The sequence below is a fragment of the Pongo abelii genome, chromosome 16 (assembly GCF_028885655.2).
Source record: "Pongo abelii isolate AG06213 chromosome 16, NHGRI_mPonAbe1-v2.0_pri, whole genome shotgun sequence".
NCBI lineage: Eukaryota > Metazoa > Chordata > Mammalia > Primates > Hominidae > Pongo > Pongo abelii.
Window position 1 is genome coordinate 51,693,438 of NC_072001.2, and position 19,106 is coordinate 51,712,543.

A 19,106-nucleotide genomic window follows, 5' to 3' on the forward strand; every position below is an offset into this window, starting at 1 on the left:
TAAAGAGTGAAAGGATGTCGATACAACATAAACTTGTACTGTACCTTCTCCTGAGTCTGTTGCTCCTTTTCAATGGTCTTCCTGAGAGTCGATTCTAGATTATCCTTCTCTCTGCACACTTCTAGGTAACATTCCTGCACAGCAGTCATCTCCTTATTCAACTTATCCAACTCAGACCTTGGATACACAAAACCAGCAACTAAATGATTTAACCACAAAAAAATACAAGAGCTGCATAACAAACAATTTTCCTCTAAATTACGGAATAGGGGAATGTAGTCTCTACAGCTTAAAAGGCAGCTAAACTCTTTATTCTCACCTCAGTTGCAAATGAGTTCTCTCATAAGCCTCAAAGAGCTGCTGCTTCTCCAAAGCATGCTTCGCTAATAGGCTTTCACGTATTTGAGTTTTCATGGCTTCATGGTGCTGCTGATAAGTCCTCTCACACCTGGAAACAGAGCGGAATCAAAGGCAATTCCCAGTCTCACTACAAACACCAAAATGAATCGGCTTCCTTCGTGCCTCCTCACCTCTTCCCTCTAATGCAAATTATAATTGAGGTCAGATTACTTTTCCCCAACCGAAAGTGGTAATAATTAATTAACAGCCAACAATCTTATGAGAATCTTCAAAATTTTCTTTCTTCAAATGTTTCTAGAGAACAATTAGAAACTTGGATGTGAGACTGCCCCAGTCCTTCAAACAGAGACAGTAATCTATGTTGAGGACTTCTGTTTATAAAAAATTAATGGCAATAATTGAGGGTGTGGCTCCAAAATTTCAAGTCATCTATATTAAACACAAATACTAGCAGTCCCCAACTCACAAGTAAGTTATGTTCCAGAAGTCTGTTTCCAAGTTTATGATTTGGTATTTGGAAGACATATTCCCTCTCACAGACTTTTTTATTTATAAAGAATAGTTTCCCAGACGAGTCTTTAAAAAAAAATTAAGCTATAATATTTCAGTGAACTACAGTTTCAATGATACTATAGAACCCAACCCACTACATAACACTGTCTCTATGGAAAATGTGTTCCAAATTCTAATTTGAGAAGCCAGGGACTCATCTCTGCCAATCCAAGATCTCAACAGGGTAGAATTCACTCATTTTGAATCTTTTTGTCACAGGGAAGGGCAGGGACTTAGACGGGAAGGGTACCCAGGAGACAGTCGTCAGGCATCTATGTAGACCTTACCTATCCACAGCTTCTTGTCTGTCATGGTCAAAATCTTGTACCATTTGTCTCATTTGATTACATAAGTCTTGATTTGTATTTCTCAGTTTTTCTTCAGTTTCTTTAAGTTCCTAGACACAAAAGAATATACTTAGTACTTAGAGAAAATAAACATCATTTTCACTGATTAATTTTATCTTTTTAAAAATATTTTCTATGCTTTCTCTCTCTCCTATAACAGTATTTGACATTATTTTTACAATTCTGCAAACAAAAAAGTCTCTTCACGCTTTGATAAGAACACAGATTCAGTTATTTAACAAGTAGCTTTCTGACAGGACTAAACGTTTAAATTTTGTATTTACTTTGAAATATATAAAATGAAAATATTTAACCAGAGAAGTATTGGCTAGCTGATGCCTTAAAATAAGTCTCAGAATTCAATAATCTTCAGCAACCATCTAAATAAGCAAAGTTTTACTTCTGGGTCAAGAGCTGGCTAAGGAGGAAAGAATACCTCTGTCAGCCATGCTACAATAGAGAAAGAGAACTGGAACTACACTAACTTACCTTCCAATGAAACTACTAACCAACAGTTCACTAGCAAAGGGAAGTAACTGGAACTCAGAATCACCTACTAATATACTTGTCTACTAACTCACATTGCCTCTTTATTTGCAAAAACTCTATTATATCCTTTGTATTTAATGAGGAAATAAAAATTCTCATAAAATATAAAAAATATTTTTAATCACCTGATTTTGTTGTTGTAAAACTTGAATTTCATTTTTAAGCAGCAGAATATCATCTCTGACAATATCAGAAGTAGAAGACTCAGGCCATAATTGATTCTTTGGTTTTTCTGAGGTATCTGTTTTAGTCTGAATATTAAATAGTCAAAAGTTTTTCAAGTTTTAAAAAATTCTAAGTTTCACTTTGAAATAATCCCATACTTTAAAAAAATTGCAAACGGTACAAATAATCTCCATATAGCTTTTACTCATCTTCCCCCAACATAACTGCAGCACAATGATCAAAACTAGTAAATTAACACAGATGCAATACTATCAAGTAATCTACAGACCTTATACAAATGTCTCCAATTTGCCCCAAATGTCTGTTTTCTGGTCCAAGATCAAATCCATGATTCTGAGTGGCATTTAGTTGTCATGTTTCATTAGTCTCCTCCAATCTAGGACAGCTTTTCAGTCTTTCAAACCCATGATGTTTTCTAAGAATACTAACCCGTTATTTTGTAGGAAGTTCCTCAATTTGGAGTTTTTAGGTTTATTAAAATCAGGTTATGCATCTTTGGCATGCATGTCAAGAACTGATATGTGCTCTTTGCAGGAGACACATAATATCACTATGTCTCACCACTGGTAATAATCAGTTGAAGGTGGGATCTGTCATCTCCATTGCAAACTTACTGTTTTTTGTTTTATAATAAATGATAAGTATCTTATAGGATACTTTGAGACAATGCAAATATCCTATTTCTCATCATATGTTCTCCTACTAAGATCAAGCATTTATCCTATTTCTGTATGTATTCATTTATGTCAGCATTCACTCATGGACATATATTTTATTCAATACACACAATTTTTAAGACTCATGATAGACTTTGGCGAATTGCTTTCCAGAAATGCCATCCAAATGTATACTGTCAGGTAGTACATGGGTCTGCCCATCTCTCTTTGCATCCAATGGCAGTGATTATCTTTAAATAATTATCTTTGATGGGAAAAGAATATCTAACAATCGCTTTCATGTGTGTTTCTTGTTTGTGTCCACCACCAAAGTGGAACCTCTTATATACCTTCATTGTTCATTTGTTTTTCCATCTTCCCAGATTTATCTGTTTATATAACTTTGCATATTTTCCTCTGAGTGTTTTCCTTATCTACTTTTCTTTTTATGCATTGATGGGGGTTACAAAGATTTTAAAAATACATCTACTCCATTTCACTTGTTGTGTACCTGGACTCTGAGCTCTTTGCCACAACACAGTGGCTCATCCCTGTAATCCGAGCACTTTGGGAGGTGAAGGTGGGCAGATCACTTGAGCCCACAGCTGAAGTAACTTTGAGAAAAATCAGAGTTTAGATATAGACTACCGAGAATTCACTATGGCAACAGAGTAGCTGGACAAAAAGAATACTCAAAGATGAGATAGTTATTCCTTCGATCTAGTGATCAACTAGACTACAGAGGGAAATGGAAAGGCTAAAAAACAACGCAATGCATGACCACTATCGACTGCTACACATGATAAAGTGTATCTGTATAGCAAATGCCATTAGCAACTTTAATACAGAACAAAGAAAGCACCAAGATATCTGAGCTAAGGTTCAGACTCAAAATCAGGTTTCTAGTATCCTAAATCTTAGAGCACTCCCACCAAAATGCTTAAACTAATAAACTCTAATGTCTTAATACAAATTGAGAAACAAGCTTTCATTCCCATCCTTTTAAAGAAATGTAGGGCAACGATGAAAACAGCTTGATTTAAAGATGTTAAATGTGCAGGGGGCAGGGCAGGGAGGAGTCTCTCTCATTTGTTGTTAATATTAAAATCTATGTTTTAGTCATCAAATGTAGTTACTCAGGAGAGAGAATCAGGCTGGAAACGATTTTGATAGCAAAAACACTGTTTTTCCAAAATATAAATTAGCCACAATTAAAATTCCACAATAATTAGCAAAGAACATTATACATACCTTAGCAGAACTGTTCTAATGAACACAACTCCTAGTTTAAAAGAATAGGAGATAAAACAGTACTAAAGAAGGAAGTAAACAATTATCTCCACCCAGGAGGAAAAGGAGTACACTACCCACATTCCTTTTCCCTCTTCTTTTCCTTTTCTTAGTTATTAGGTGTTTTATATATTATTTTCTATTGGGAGTATAGATGGCTGATGATTTGTGAAATATGGAAGGGTAAAAAAAAGGATCTATAAAGGAGAGCAGCCCTAAAGATCTCTGTGATAGCATGATCTTACAGAAATATCTTTGACTTACTTATTAGTCATGTGTTTAGTTTCAATTTGTCTGAAATTGGCTCTGTAAAGTCAAAAGTGTCACAAAGTGCTCCAGCTTCATTTTCCAAACTGAAGAATACAGAGGTGGATTTCAATGACTGACATAACCAGATTTTGTGCCTTTCCCATCTGTACCACCACCACTATATAATATCTGTACCATCATCACTATATAATTAACGTCCTCATATAGAATGACTTTTGTTGTAAGAACATGGGCCCGGAAAATCTCATAGAAAATACTAAAGGATTTCTATGGAGGATTTATTTTAACTAGATTTTAGAGCACTGTTGGTAAAAACCAATCTTAAAGAAATGCAGATTCCTTGTTACAGAGAACACTTCCTTGTATTTATGGTAAAGGAATTTTACCTAATTGGTATCTCATTTACTAGGTGCCAAGAGTAACCAGAAAAAACATACAGATGCTTTTCAACTTACAATGGGTTTATCGCCTAATAAAACCATTATAAGTTGAAAATATCATTAAGTCAAAAATGCATTTAATGCATCTAACCTATTAAAACCATAGCTTAGCCTGGCCTACCTTAAATGTGTTCAGAACACTTACAATAGCCGACAGTTGGGCAAAGTCATCTAATGCAAAGCTTCTTTTATAATAAACTGTTGAATATCTCATGAAATTTATTGAACACTGTACTGAAAGTGAAAAACAGAACTGTTTTACAGGTACTTGAAATATGGCTTCTACTGAATGCATATAACTTTTCCACCACTGTAAAGTCTAAAAATTGTAATTCAAACCATCCTAAGTCGGGGACTGTCAGTATCCCTTTAAAAATGGTATTTCCTTCTTTAAACTTTACTTCTAAAAATGTCAAATAAACTCCTGAAAGCCAAAGGTTTATTAATTTAAAAAAGTGTAAAAGGGCTGGATGTGGTGATTCACACCTGTAATCCAACACCTTGAGAAGTTGAGGTGGGAGGATCGCTTGAGCCCAGGAGTTTGAGACCAGCCTGGGCAACATTGCGGGAACCTGTCTCTACAAAAAATTTAAAAATTAGCCAGGCATAGTGGCGTGTGCCTGTGGTCCCAGCTACTCAGGAGGCTGAGGTGGGAGCATTGCTTTAGCATGGGAGGTCGAGGCTACAGGGAGCCATGTTTCCACCACTGCCCTCCAGCCTGGGAGACAGAGTGAGGCTCTGTCTCAAAAAAAAAAAAAAAAAAAAAAGTGTAAAAGTTTTCTTTATTGAGCCTTTTAAAAATGATTTTTTAACTCTATAGGCTTTACAGACCTCAACCTCAATGCTTTTTTCATCCTTCTTCACTTGGTGGAGATCTTCAATTTTCTTATGACAGTCTTTGAGGTCATTTTGTAACTGAGACACCAGACGACGCTTCATTGAGTTGCTACCCAGCAAACGCTGTACTTCTGCCTTTAACTTCAGAATGAACTCATCTTTTGAAAGCTCTTCATTTGGATCTTCTTGTTGTACAATGCTAATGGAGAAATTGTGATTTTTAACATTAAATCAAGTAATAAATCAGACATGGCTATTCCCTAAAAGCACTGACCACAGTGGTGAACATGTTTTGTAACCTATACAATTATATACTAGTATTTCAAAACAATTTTAAATGTTGTCATACACAAGGATTATCACCTTTGCCATGTCTCTATATACAGAAATACGTTTATTCACAGGAAGAGCCTTCTCAAGCTTAGTCCTGCTGCTCACTGTAAGTAGCTTAGAAATGGGAACTTTGACATAATTTACATTTGTGTTATTGGAAAACTGCATGCTGTATATACATGCCCTTTATGACTCTAACAGAAACAACATAAATATTAAGGAAGAAAAGAATATAAACACTAGCCATCCTAACCAACAATTTCTGTTATTTTTTTCAACTTACTAAAACACAAGTCTGGGTGACTATCTGAGTAACTAGAAAAACACAAAAATAAAACCATGCTAATTTTAAACCCAATTTTAGTTTCAATAGATTTAAAGATTGAGAGATTATCTGCTTCCTTGCCATAATGAATTAACAAGACTAACTTTATCTTCCTCCTTAAAAACTAGCAAACCAAATAAAGAAAATAAAATAATAATTTTCAATCACTAGACAACAGGCAGCACAGGCCCGGGATTCCTGAGAAAAGGAAAACAAACAAGGTGAGCTCTAAGATTACCCCAGCTTTCTGCCTGGAGAGTGTCCACGCCATAGCACAGGGAGGTGAAACCCAAACAGAGCCCAGTAATCTCACTGAGTTTCAGAGAAAGAATTCAGAGTTTGGGGAGGCCAGAGTGGCTAGAATATGAAGGGAAGAAATACTGGGGAAAAAGAAGCTGCACAGAAAAAGAGCTCTGGAGATCTGTTATGTATGTGTGGCTAGGGAAAAAAACACAGGAAATGAATAAGGCTGGGAGTATGTTGTGTTTCAATGAGCCATAATGCAAAGACTTCCTAATTTAAAAGGCATCAAATAATACCTTAGTAGTGGGGTTAAATTAGCCCCAGATTAAAGCCTTTTCTAAACCTGATGTAGTAAAGCCTATAAAGAAAGCCTTGAAAGGATCAAACTGATTCCAAGTAACTTGTGTGTCACAGAAAAAGTTAAACAGTATTTTTAAAAATATAGTAATATCCGGCATCCAAAACAAAATTCAAAATGTCTAGCATTCAATCAAAATTTATCAGGCATACAAAGAAGTAGGAAAAAAACATGAACCATACCAGGAGAAAAACCAATCAATAGAAACTAACCCATCAATGACACAGACAATAGAATTAATATATTTCATATGTTCTGGAAGGTTAAGGAAGATATGAACATGTGGAAGAAAATGGAAGATACAGAAAAGACCCAAATTAAACTTATAGAAAAAATTATAATATCTGAAATGTAAAATATACTGGATGGGGTTAATAGCATATTTAAAACTGTAGAAGAAAAGATCAGTGAACATATAGATATAGCAATAAAACTATAAAATTAAAAACAAAGAGAAAAAAGACTAAAACAGAAATACCCAGAACATATTACATTTTCCAACATGTGTAACTGAAGTCCCAGAAGAGAAGAGGGATGGAAAACATATTTAAAAAAAAAAATGGCCAAATTTTTCCTAATTTGATGAAAATGAAAACCCAACAAAACCCAGAAGTTTGGTGAATCTCAAGCAGAAGAAACACAAAGAAAACCAGCATACATTACACCAATGTCAGATTGCTGAAACCCAGTGATAAAGAGAGAGTGTAGGAAGACTCCCGGAGAGAAGAGAACCAGAGAAAGGAATCCTGAATTCTGTGTATAAATTTGTACAAGCCTCAGTCTAAGCCCTGAACTATGCATGTACAGGGCAACCCTCAAACCAGCATATCAAAGATTTTAAAAACTTAACAGAAATTTAAACCACACATTCAAGTCTCACAATGACTAACCCCCAAGGGATGCATACACAGGTTGGATTCAAAGCAATGTGGCAAAGGCTTGGAGAACCGAACTGAGATTTAAAACACTCATACAAATTCACAATGTCTAGTATATAATCTAAAATTACTTGACATGCAACTAACCAGAAAAATGTGGCCAATTCTTAAAAGAGAATCAACAAATGATCCAAATGCTGGAACTGTCACTAAAAGAGTTTTATAAGTTTAAAGTAGCTATTATATCTCTGCTTTATGAAGTAAAGATACCTTAAGTCAATGAAAAAACAGGAATTCTTAACAGAGAAAGAAAAGTGATACAAGAAGAAAATAGAAATGTTGTTAAGTAAACAAAAGTTAAAAAAAAAAACACAAAACCTTCACTAGATAGGCTCAATAGAGTATAGAGGACAAGAAAAAAAGGAGTGAACTTGAAAATAGTCCAGTAGCAATTATGCAAAATAAAAAGGGAAAAACTATAGAAAAAAATGAACAGAGCCTCAAGAAACTGTAGTATAATATCAAAAAATCTAACATACATGTAACTGGAGACCCAAAAGGAGAGAACAAAGACACAGAGACAGAAAAGGTATTTAAGGAGATTAATGGTTGACATTTTCACAAATTTGGTGAAAGACATAATAAATTTATATATTCAAGAAGCTCAGAGAACCCAAAATGAGATAAACTAAAATAAAAACACACCTAAACATATCATAATCAAAGTACCAAAAACTAAATATAAAGAAAAAAATTCTTAAAGCAGCAAGAGAAAAAACTACACATTACTGACAGAAACACTAATTCAAATAACAATGAATTTCTTCACAGAAACCATTGAGTCCAGAAAGAGTGGACCAACATAGCTTTAATGTGCTGAAATAGAAGAACAATTGGTCAGGAATTGTATAATAAACAAATATAAGGATATTTTCATAACAGGAAACAGACTGTCAGCAGCAGACATGCTTGAGAAGAAATGGTAAAGAAAATTCACAGAAGATCATATTGTACGATTCTATTTATATGAAATGCACAGAGCAGTCAAATCCATAGAGACAGGAAGCAGATTAGTAGATTAGTTGTCTGGAGCTGTGGAGGCAGGAAGAGGTAATGGGAATGACTGGTAATAGGCATGGAGTTTCTTTGGGGGGATGTTGAAATGCTCTAAAATTAGGTGTGGTGATGACTGCACAGTTCTGTGAATATACGTAAAACCACTGAGCTGTATTCTTTAAGTGGGTGGCTTTTATGGTATGTGCAATAATATCTCAATAAAACAGTAAAAAAAAAAAAGAAAAAGAAAACCCAAACACCTAATGTATGAGTTTTGTTTATATGAAGGCAAATCTAATAATCTGTAGTGCTTAGGTGTGAATAACTGGGTATTAAAAAGCTAAGAGAAAAAAACAGAAAATGATTGCCCTAATAGATAAGATAGTAGTTAGCCTCAAGATTACAATAAGAAAGAATATGGGCAGCTCGTGGCAATATTTACTTCTTGACCTGGGTGGTGGTCCCACAAATATTCACTTTCAAAGAATTCATTAAGCTATATATTTATGTTCCATGTTCTTTATATGGTATATTTCACAATTTGAAAGATTTAAAAAGCAAAATAAAACTATAGAAAGTCCTAGAGAAATACCTTATTTTTAAATATCAAGAAACCATAAATGAAAACAGTGACAGATCTAACCATATAAAAATTATAAACAGGAAAAGTGATAACTCTCAATACTGGCTAGGTTACCAAAAAATAGGGACAGCCTCAGGACGTGGGTAATAATGTAAACTTTAGGGATGTTTAGTAATATGCATCAAAACCCTCAAATAAGTGCACACCCTTTAGCAAGACAATTATTCCACTTCTTTAGGAAGTAATCAAAGATGTAAATAAAGACTTGACTACAAGGATGCTTATAACAATGATATTGCATTATTTATAGTAAAACTTTTAAACAGCGATTTAGTAGCTAAACTGGTTCATTCATCTACATAGTCACTAAAAGTAATATATAAAAATATTCACTGATATTCAAAGATTTCAGAATATACTAGTAAAATGACATTATAAAGAAATATTATCAATATTATTTTATATTTTAGAAACATACAAAACAGGTGATGTGGAAGTTTTATACTGAAATATTATAGTGGTTTTCTTCATGGGAAGTAAGGTGAGATTATTGGTGATTTATATTTTCTTCTTTTTTAGTCCATATTTTCTAATTTTTTCATATTGGAGGATTAAGTTACTTTTGGAAAGAAATAAACAGTTGACAGTATCTGCCCTTAAGATGAGGTGATGAAAGTCTCTGTGGTCTTTCTCCACAAAACCCATGAGAAAAACAGAATCATAAGAAAAACGTCATATTCCAATAGAGAGCCTTCCTACAAAATACTTGACCAGTATTCCTTACGACTGTCAAGGTCATCAAAAACAAGTAAAGTCAAGAGAAATCTAAGGAAACATGACCCCTAAATGTAATGGGGTAGCCTGGTTGGGATCCCAGAACAGAAAAAGTATGTTAAATAAAAACCAAGGGCATGTAAATAAACCCTGGATGTTAATTAATAATAATATACCAATATTGGCTCATTAATTGTAACAAATGTACCATACTAACATAAGGTATTAGTAGGGAAAAATGGGTGCAGCATATCGTATATAGGAACTCTGCATAATATAAATTTTTCTGTAAATTAAAAACTGTTCCAAAAATATTTTTTTAAAAAACCTATATTAGAAACAAAAATAATACCTGAGTTAAAATGTTTACTGTTCTTCAGTTTTAGATGATTCCAAATAAAATCTTAGAATATTTGTGTGTGTGTGTGTGTGTGTGTGTGTGTGTGTGTGTGTGTATGGGTGTGTGAGACAGAGAAAATGAATAAACTATTAGGTAGGCTTTTTAATGTTATAAAAGGAGCTTTTGCAATACAAAATGCAACTTTTGTATATGTAATATATATATATAGTGTAAGTAGTCTGTCTATATACATAGATCTCATTTAAACCACTTCTATTTCCACTGAAGTAGAAAATATAAATTATAAGAAATATAAAATATTTTACGATATAACTTCCTGTGCTATAAGACATGGTGAACTAACCTTAAGCAGAATGATTATTTTGCTCGGTTAACAAATTATGCATCCCCAATTTCTCTTCTTACTGAATGCTGACCACTGAAATAGCACATCCTGTACTCCTAGAGGGAGCCAAGTCAGAGAGAGAGAGAAAGTGCTTGCTAAAATAATTTTCTCTTCTTTGCTCAAAGGGGAAAAAAATCAGTGGTGGTGACCAATCCTGAAAAAGGCTCACTACTGAGCCCTATGGAAGTCAGTTCTCCTAAATCCAAATAAACTGTAGTCCCTTATGAAGCCTGCTGAGAAGACCAAAGGGAAAAAGCATTCCACTTGTTAAATGTTTATTATTTGAGCTTAGCGGCCAACTATAATAAGGGAGAGAGGAAGCTGTCTGCAAGCTGCATGCAGATTTAGCTACTCAAATTCCATGAATGTAAAATAGAACACTGAGGCTAAACCCTTAAAATTTACTAGGCAGTAGCTTGAGGGAGGAGGTAGTTGGTAATAAAAGCTTGTAGCCACCAATATTTGGGTCAGTGATTTGAAAGCAGCCCAAGTCAACAAAGAACTAAAATTCCCAACACAGGAAAATTATTGCTTCCTCTTATTCTAGGAATCACAGTAGACCAGGGGAAAGAGACAAATATCTTCTCTCCTTTATCTCCTTTCAATTTGATCTGAGTATAATTGCTTTTAGTTTTCCACGAAGCCAAAATATCATCTAATAAACTGCTGGGTGGGATGTTTCTTCGCTTATCTTGTGCTTCACTGGATGTCTTTTTGCCAAGCCTCAGTGACTAATCACAATGTGCTTTATTCTTCACTTTCCCACTGAATGCATCCATCATTCCTTTTACTATAATAATGATGTGGTGTCTCCGGTTTATTATCTATAGGAATGTGCTTTAAGATGAGTACAGGAGGCCGGGCGCGGTGGCTGAAGCCTGTAATCCCAGCACTTTGGGAGGCCGAGGTGGGAGGATCACCTGAGGTCGGGAGTTCAGACCAACATGGAGAAACTCCGTCTCTACAAAAAATACAAAATTAGCCGGGCATGGTGGCGCATGCCTGTATTCCCAGCTACGCAGGAGAATTGCTTAAACCTGGGAGGCGGAGGTTGCAGTGAGCCGAGATCACGCCATTGCACTCCAGCCTGGGCAACAAAAGCAAAACTCCATCTCAAAAAAAAAAAAAAAAAGATAAGTACAGGATTTTGGCTATGAGCACTAAGTAAATAGAAAGTGTAAAGGTAGCAGAATATGTTTTAATAGACGTCATGAAGAAGTAACTATTTGAAAAGATAAACATACATAATGTATTATTTATCCAATTCCCAGACCAACTATAGCAGAAACTAAAAGTAATCACAAATTGGAGAAAAATCTTTTTTGGCATGAACTACATCTTTAATCCTCAAAAATAAAAGACATGAAGAAAGGAGTTTAAGGCAAAAAGGTTTAACTGACATGTAAATATGAACAGACAGACAACCGAGCCTTTCTTAGGAGTTTGGGTTCAAGTACTGGTTCTGCTACTAATTGTCTGCCTTACTGAGCAAAGGAGTTCACTCTGGTTTTTCCAGCTCTCACATGTTAATATTGGTTTTGATATTTTTCACAAGGTTGAGAATCAAGAACATTTTACAAGGTATGTGTTGAATTAATATAAAATTCATGTGACTTAATATAAAATCTGATCAGTGATATGTTTTAATCAACCATCTACTGAATAACAATAGTAACAGCCATCATTTATCAACTGCCTAATATATGTTACAACGTGTTACCTGAGGCCTTTTATATTCATATTTTAATCCTCAGTTTAACCTCCAAGGGATTTTAAGCTTGATAAGAAAACAGGCTCAGAAAAGCTAAGAAATTTGCCCAAGCTCACAAAGCTAGTAATAAAATGGCAAAACTATTATTCAAAACAATCTGGATCTAAAGCCCACGCTCTTTCCACTAGCCCCTTAGAATTAATCTGGCATTAGCAGGAAATGAGACATTCACAGCAGTGAATTTTCCAGGTGACTATGTTAACATTTTATGTAAATCTGTCTAAAAAAGATATAATGCACTTCGTTTTTTGCTTTAATTTACTAACCAAACTGGAAGCCTTTCTTTGACAACTTGGGATCATAACTGTGGACATTTTGATGTGGCTCAAACATATGTAAATGTGTAGAGCTATTTGCTGTGATACTCAGCAACTCCAGCCTGTTGGGTTTCCACAGTTTTCTCCTTGCTAAGGCTGAGCTGCTGGCCGAAGGATGGATACTGTCTTTCCCAACCCTTGCCCTAGCCCTCTGCAGTCAGTTAGGAAATGAGACAATTCATGGAGTACAAATAAATCTAAGTCAATATGGTCCTGGGATAAGAACTTCAAGGTGGCTCCTACTAAATACATCATATAATCCAGTTCTGATATTTTCTTCTTTGCTTCCTTCTGGATAGTAATGCTGTGATTTCTAGGGATAAGAGTCCCTGAAGACAGACCTCTAGATAAATGGAGCCTTACTAAACTAGAATAATACCATCTTCTTTCACAGTATCACCTGATCACTTTATATTTCAACTTACTGAATCTCATCTTACTGTTCTTAAAATGAGATCACAGTATCAAAATACATAACTTCTAAAACCTATCGTAGAGCAAACTTTTCAGGACATTTATATATTTGTATTTAGTTATGTAATACCTGAAATACAACATGTATTAAACACTCTCAGGAAACTATAATTCAACAATGATGACAAACTCCATCTTAAACTATAAACAAAAGGGTGGTGGTAAGGGCCAAACGCATCCAAAAATCTTTTCTTAACCTAAATACAATCTCTTCCAAACACCGTATCTCTCTTCCCTATCCAAAACCAGCACAGGAAATGTGTAAATCCCACCTCTAAACATCAAACATAACATTGAATTCATAGCACTTAGTTGTTTCCAAGAATGTTTCTTTCTCCCTGACCAAAAAACATGTAAGCTCCCTGTGGGAAGGACAGTTCCTATCTCATCTTTTGTACTCTATTCCCAGAGCCTTGTATAGCACCTTCCATGCAGCAAGTGCTTCTAAAGTCCTTTAAGTGTTTAATTCTCCTTCTACAACCACCACTATTCCCTCCCCAGTCAGTCTCTGGCAGGAGTGATAAAATACTTCCTTCTAGGAGATTGCTAAAATATCTGTATTAAGCAGTAATATAAAAGACAGAATCTCTAAAAGTAAGGTCATAGTAAGGTTTCTAGGAAAAATTAATGTATATTTTTCATATTATCACTGATAAATGCAAGGTATCTGCATTCAATATACAGTGTTAACATATGAAAATAATACACTCTCACCTTAAAACAGATACCATGCATCATCAGTATTACTAATGTTGGTTCTTCTACAGTAAACTAAAATATTCTTTCCATACCTGGGAACTTTGGATTTTTTCCAGTTGACCTTTTTAATACCCAAATCCACATATGATTCAGTGAGTTCTATATTTAATTCTCCTTCTGAGTCACTTGGATGTATTCCTAGTTTTGCAGCAGATTCATAGAGAGAAATTTCATCTTTTAGTTCTGTTAATTCTTCCTACAACACAAAATTATTAAAAATAATTTTCATTATTTTCCTATACAAAGAAATCAGTCATTCTATGTTTCAAAATTTGTTTTAATGATCAACAGAAGGCAAAAAAACTTCTTCAAATATATTATTAGTATACATTATACTTTATAAAGGTCGGCATATATCAGGTTTTCAAGTAAAGCCTAAATGAATAAATGAACGAGAAAACAAACATAAGGATTTCCTCTCACATCTCTGTCTCTTAGATTTTGTCCTCCATGGAAAGTGGTGTGTTCCTTGGGCTTAAATGCTGATGGCGGTGCTTTCTGGCTTACTAGAGTACAGGAGTACTCTAGAGTAAAGTACGCTAATTTGCCAAGAACGGGTTGTACTTTAGCCTGCCAGTGGTGAAAAGGTGGAGGTAATAATGGAACTCTTCTCCCTTATTTTCCTCCCCCTCCAGTGGAAAATGTAAACAGCACTGAAGGAGGATATGAGAGAATTGCAGCAAAATTCAACATTCCCCACCCCCGTAGATGAACTGATCTCTGGGATACACCCAAAGATGAAAGGGCATGCCACGTGGAGGAGGTGGCAGGCAGACTGGCAGGAAGTGCAGGGCCTTGGCTCTGCAATTAGACAGACCTGAGTTTGACTTGCCAACTGTGTGAAGGAGATGGTGAACAACTCCCATGGGCTGGTTTGAAGGTGGTCCAACCACCTCTATTATACAGAGAAACCCAAGATTCAAAAAGGTGATGTAACTACTGCCTAATTCAGATACCTACAGAGTCTCTTCCAAGTGGCAACACTCACTTGCAAAGCCTTGTTCATGTTTTCACTCATAGCATGTGCCTTCTGTGCTTGCTGCAGCTGGAACTGTAGCTGAGCCACCTCTTGTACTGACCCTGCAGAGGAAAGAACCACAGGATATACTGAAAAAATGTAAGGGGACAAAGTACTTATGATCTACAGAAGACCTGAATCCACTGAGGCTACAGAAAGTAAAGTTCTGCTTTATTACTATTTTCTCTTTAGAATACATAGAGCCCATGGGACCCAGAAGGCATAGGTCTGGGCCAGACATTTCCCAGATTTAGTATGGCATCCCATATGACCTTGGGCAGTTAAAGGCATGGGCTACTATGACCTTTTTATGAATCAAATCAGCCACATTTACAGACCTTAACATGCCGGAAGTCCTTTAAGAGGAGCATAACACTCCAACTCATGGAAAGTCAAAGAAAAAATTCTTTGGAACCCATTTCTCCCCTGCAATAAGAAAACTATGCCATAGTGCCTTTAACTTCTTTGTAGATGCTTTTCTATCCAGCATCCCCACCTCCACATGTAAATGAAGTGTATTAGGGTTATAATTCTGAAACTTTAGAAACCTAATATTTTAAATGTACTGGGCAAGGTGGTGGGGGGACTATTCCCAATTTAAAAGGGACATTATTAGGTTTCAAAAGAAAATGACCATCTGGGAAATGATTAAGTGAAGCAATGATGGCATAAAGAAAATAATATTTTCAAAGCATTTAACAGCCAGGAAAAAGGCTCACCAAGTAATGCCAAATGAAAATAAAGGCTATAAAACTAAACAGGGAGGGGCCCTTAATAAAGCATAATCCAAATTTTGCCCCCTATCAAGACACATATACACATACATTTAGGCAGTCTTTGACTTTAGTATTTTCAGCTTTTGAATAGCCCACCCTTTCACATATTGTACCAACAGTCTAAATTACCTTTCATATGCCAAAGTGTGACTTTCATATATCAGTTAATGAATAACTGTTGACCTGTTTTCACAATGTGAGCTACTTACCAGCAAACAGGGAAGTTTTATCTATATAGCAGTGTTTGTACAAACGTGATCATTTCATTTTATTTTATTGTTCTTTGCTCTAATATCATTTTATAAAAATTAATAATAAAACAACTGCTGAAACTAAAATGATAGGAAGCATATGTTCCAAACTTAATACTATAAAGACCATATTAGAAATCTGAAGCATGACAAAAATGTAACTCTCTGGCCTCAACTGACTAGGTAAGTCACTATTCCATTATGACGGGAAAAATATGAGAGAAGTTATACAAAGGCTAGAACTATAGGATCAAATATTGGGCCTAAAAAAGCAAAATACAATGGGATTTTATAATCATTTTTAGTTTTCAGGGATAGAAATTACCTTATAATGTATTTTATTGTTCAATTTTTGCATGTTCAGCTTTAGTATGTTTTCAGAAATGCATTACATAAAGAAGCAGGACATTGTCTATGTGTGTACATTCATTTCATTTGAAAGAAATACATTCAAATGCTAACAATAATTATCTCAGTAGTAGAATTATGGTTATTTTTATTTGGTACTTTATACTGGTCTCCAGCTTCCAAATTATTTAGTAAAAACAAACTAAACCTTTATATATATATATTTTTATATTTGTGTGTATATACACACATATATAAAAATATATATATATTTCTTTTTTTAAAGAAATTTATTGCTGATTGTGTTTTCTGTCCCTTCTGGATTTTTACAATTCATGGATCCTACTACATTCTTTCTGCATATTGAATCAACCTTCTGGGGAGACAGTGGCCCTACCAGACACCTACCAGACTGCAACAAGTGGGCACACTGCTTTTGACTCTCCTCTAGACTTCTTGTCAACCTATTAATGATCTCAGTCTTTTCTAACTTGATTGCTTCTTGATTCCTTTCCAGTTGTTTCACGTGATCTTTCAAACGAGAGCAAATGTCTTCCTAAATAGAAAAAAGTTCAGGAAGTCATTTTCATAAAGAGTTTTAATAAAGAGTAAACTAAAAATTATGATACATAATTAGATTTGATGTCAAACACAAGATCATCACATGGTAGCATCACCTCTTTTACAAGGTAAAGTGCACAGAACTGGGAGTCAAGAGCCTGGGTGAAGCTTCAACTCTTCAGTCTGTTTCTTCTTTTGTAATTATGCTAATAAAGGTTGAATTAGGTGGCTTCTAAAGTCTCCTTCGACTCTATATTCACAAGACAATGAGTTATTCAAAAATTAGATTTTATTCAAGCCAAAGAAAATTTATTACATTCCTATACGTATTTTATATTGTCAGTATACGTGTATGTATATATATTTAGGCAGACTACTTTGAATCTTGCAATTTGTATCCCAAAACAGTAAGGATATAGATAAACACATGAAAACTCACTGTATTCTAAGCAGCCAAAAGTTCATTCCATTAAGAGCAGCCAAAAATAATCTTTCCCTCCTCTGAAATTCTTTTAAACTTGATCTATTTCTCTCTTATCTTTCTCCACCTTTTAGATGTCTTATTTCTCTTAATAACCCCCTTGAAGGTGCTTCTGCAGTGCCTTAGACATATCAAGTGCTGTAAGAAACACTTGAAAAATAAATGACAAAGAAAAATAGGGTAAATGTGTATGTGCATGTGCGTAACTATATGGGATTACATAAAATATAGAGCGTGTATGCAATATACTCAAGTTTCTTCCAAAAGAAAATATGTTTGGGTGTAATGAATCACGGGAGTCCCGAGTCCAGGTAGAACAAATACACTGTCGAAATCATCACCTCTCTTTCAAAAAAGGCTACACAGGCTGAATTCCAGGCAAATGGCAGAGCGTGGGACAGGCAGAGGAGTGAATTAAGTTAATTAACTGAAATTACCCGAGAAAACCTAAAGAAAATAAGAAATAAGAAGAATACTGAGAAAGGGCTTTGAAGTAGGGAAAAGGCCTTAGGCTTTTGCTGCCTGATCCGTAGTATAACCTAAAGCCCAATAATACCTTAAGGACACTAACACAAGGTACATTCCATAAGAGCACTAACACAGAAGTACCTTGAAGCAAAAAGACTCTGAAGTCTCCCATTTTAGCTTAAAAATCCATGTGAATTTTGTATTCTATTTCATAATGAAGCTGTGTTTGCGTTAAAATTTTTCTACTAAATTTTTGAGCAAAATGAAGCTTCTGGAAACTAGTCCATGTTTATTCAGCACTGCAAACCTCCTGGCACACTGCTGCTAATTCCAGGCCAGCTTGAGAAACCTGGTTCTAAAGTGCCAAAGTAACGTGGCAAACACAATGAATGAGCTCATATCAATGACAGCATGACAGTAATGACAGCAAGAAGGGGTGGGGAGACAGCTAATATTTATATTCTGGGGAGGTCACAATAGTGTTAACAAGGGACTGGGAACTAGCAAACAAAGTTAAAGAAAATGTAGGTATAAAAAAATTGTAAAGAAAAGGCAGACTCTGCCAATAATTTGATTATATGTAACAATCAATTAAACTATGGTATATCCTGTTGACAAGTTCAGGGAAACAGATCATACTCATAAAACTTTAAAGTTTTAATACCAAAAATCAAAAAAGATTGAGTAGTTTAATGTTTGCCATGATTAGCTTGAGTACTTCAAGACTGATACGGGCAGACATTTTTCAAGACTGAGTGTAATGATAAAGAGATGACGGCTGAACTCCAGCCTGGGCAACAGAGCGAGACTCCATCTCCAAAAAAAAAAAAAAAAAAAAAAAAGAGACAGAGATGATAGAGATGACAGCTGAATCTGTGGGAGGGAAAAGAACTGGACAGGGTTCTAGCACACAGGAAAATGAGCACTGGACCACACACAGAGAAGTCTGTGGGAGTCTCTAAGTCTGTGGGAGTCTCTAAGCCAACAGAAAGTGTTCAAAGTGGAGCCTTTAAATATAACATTAAAGAAAAGGTAGAAGGTTATGACATAGAAACCAAAGTCCATGACTTCACCAAAAGCTGAAGATTTCAAGGAGACA

At 35.1% G+C, this 19,106-nt stretch overlaps 1 protein-coding gene across 27 annotated transcripts in view; it reads right to left on the reverse strand.

Moving 5' to 3' along the window:
* The window catches only part of CEP152 (centrosomal protein 152), a 147,037-nt gene that overhangs the window by 103,159 nt on the left and 24,772 nt on the right, over positions 1–19,106 (reverse strand). For 25 of the 27 annotated variants that reach the window (XM_054531439.1, XM_054531438.2, XM_054531441.2 and 22 more), the window contains 8 exons: positions 16,906–17,053; positions 15,093–15,184; positions 14,137–14,300; positions 5,482–5,686; positions 1,934–2,059; positions 1,200–1,309; positions 320–448; positions 45–177 (listed from right to left, as the gene is read on the reverse strand). In XM_054531439.1, the coding sequence (XP_054387414.1) occupies positions 45–177; positions 320–448; positions 1,200–1,309; positions 1,934–2,059; positions 5,482–5,686; positions 14,137–14,300; positions 15,093–15,184; positions 16,906–17,053 (1,107 nt within the window). The remainder of the gene's footprint in view (positions 1–44; positions 178–319; positions 449–1,199; positions 1,310–1,933; positions 2,060–5,481; positions 5,687–14,136; positions 14,301–15,092; positions 15,185–16,905; positions 17,054–19,106) is intronic. The other 2 variants (XM_063716652.1, XM_063716648.1) reach the window with 1 other exon arrangement.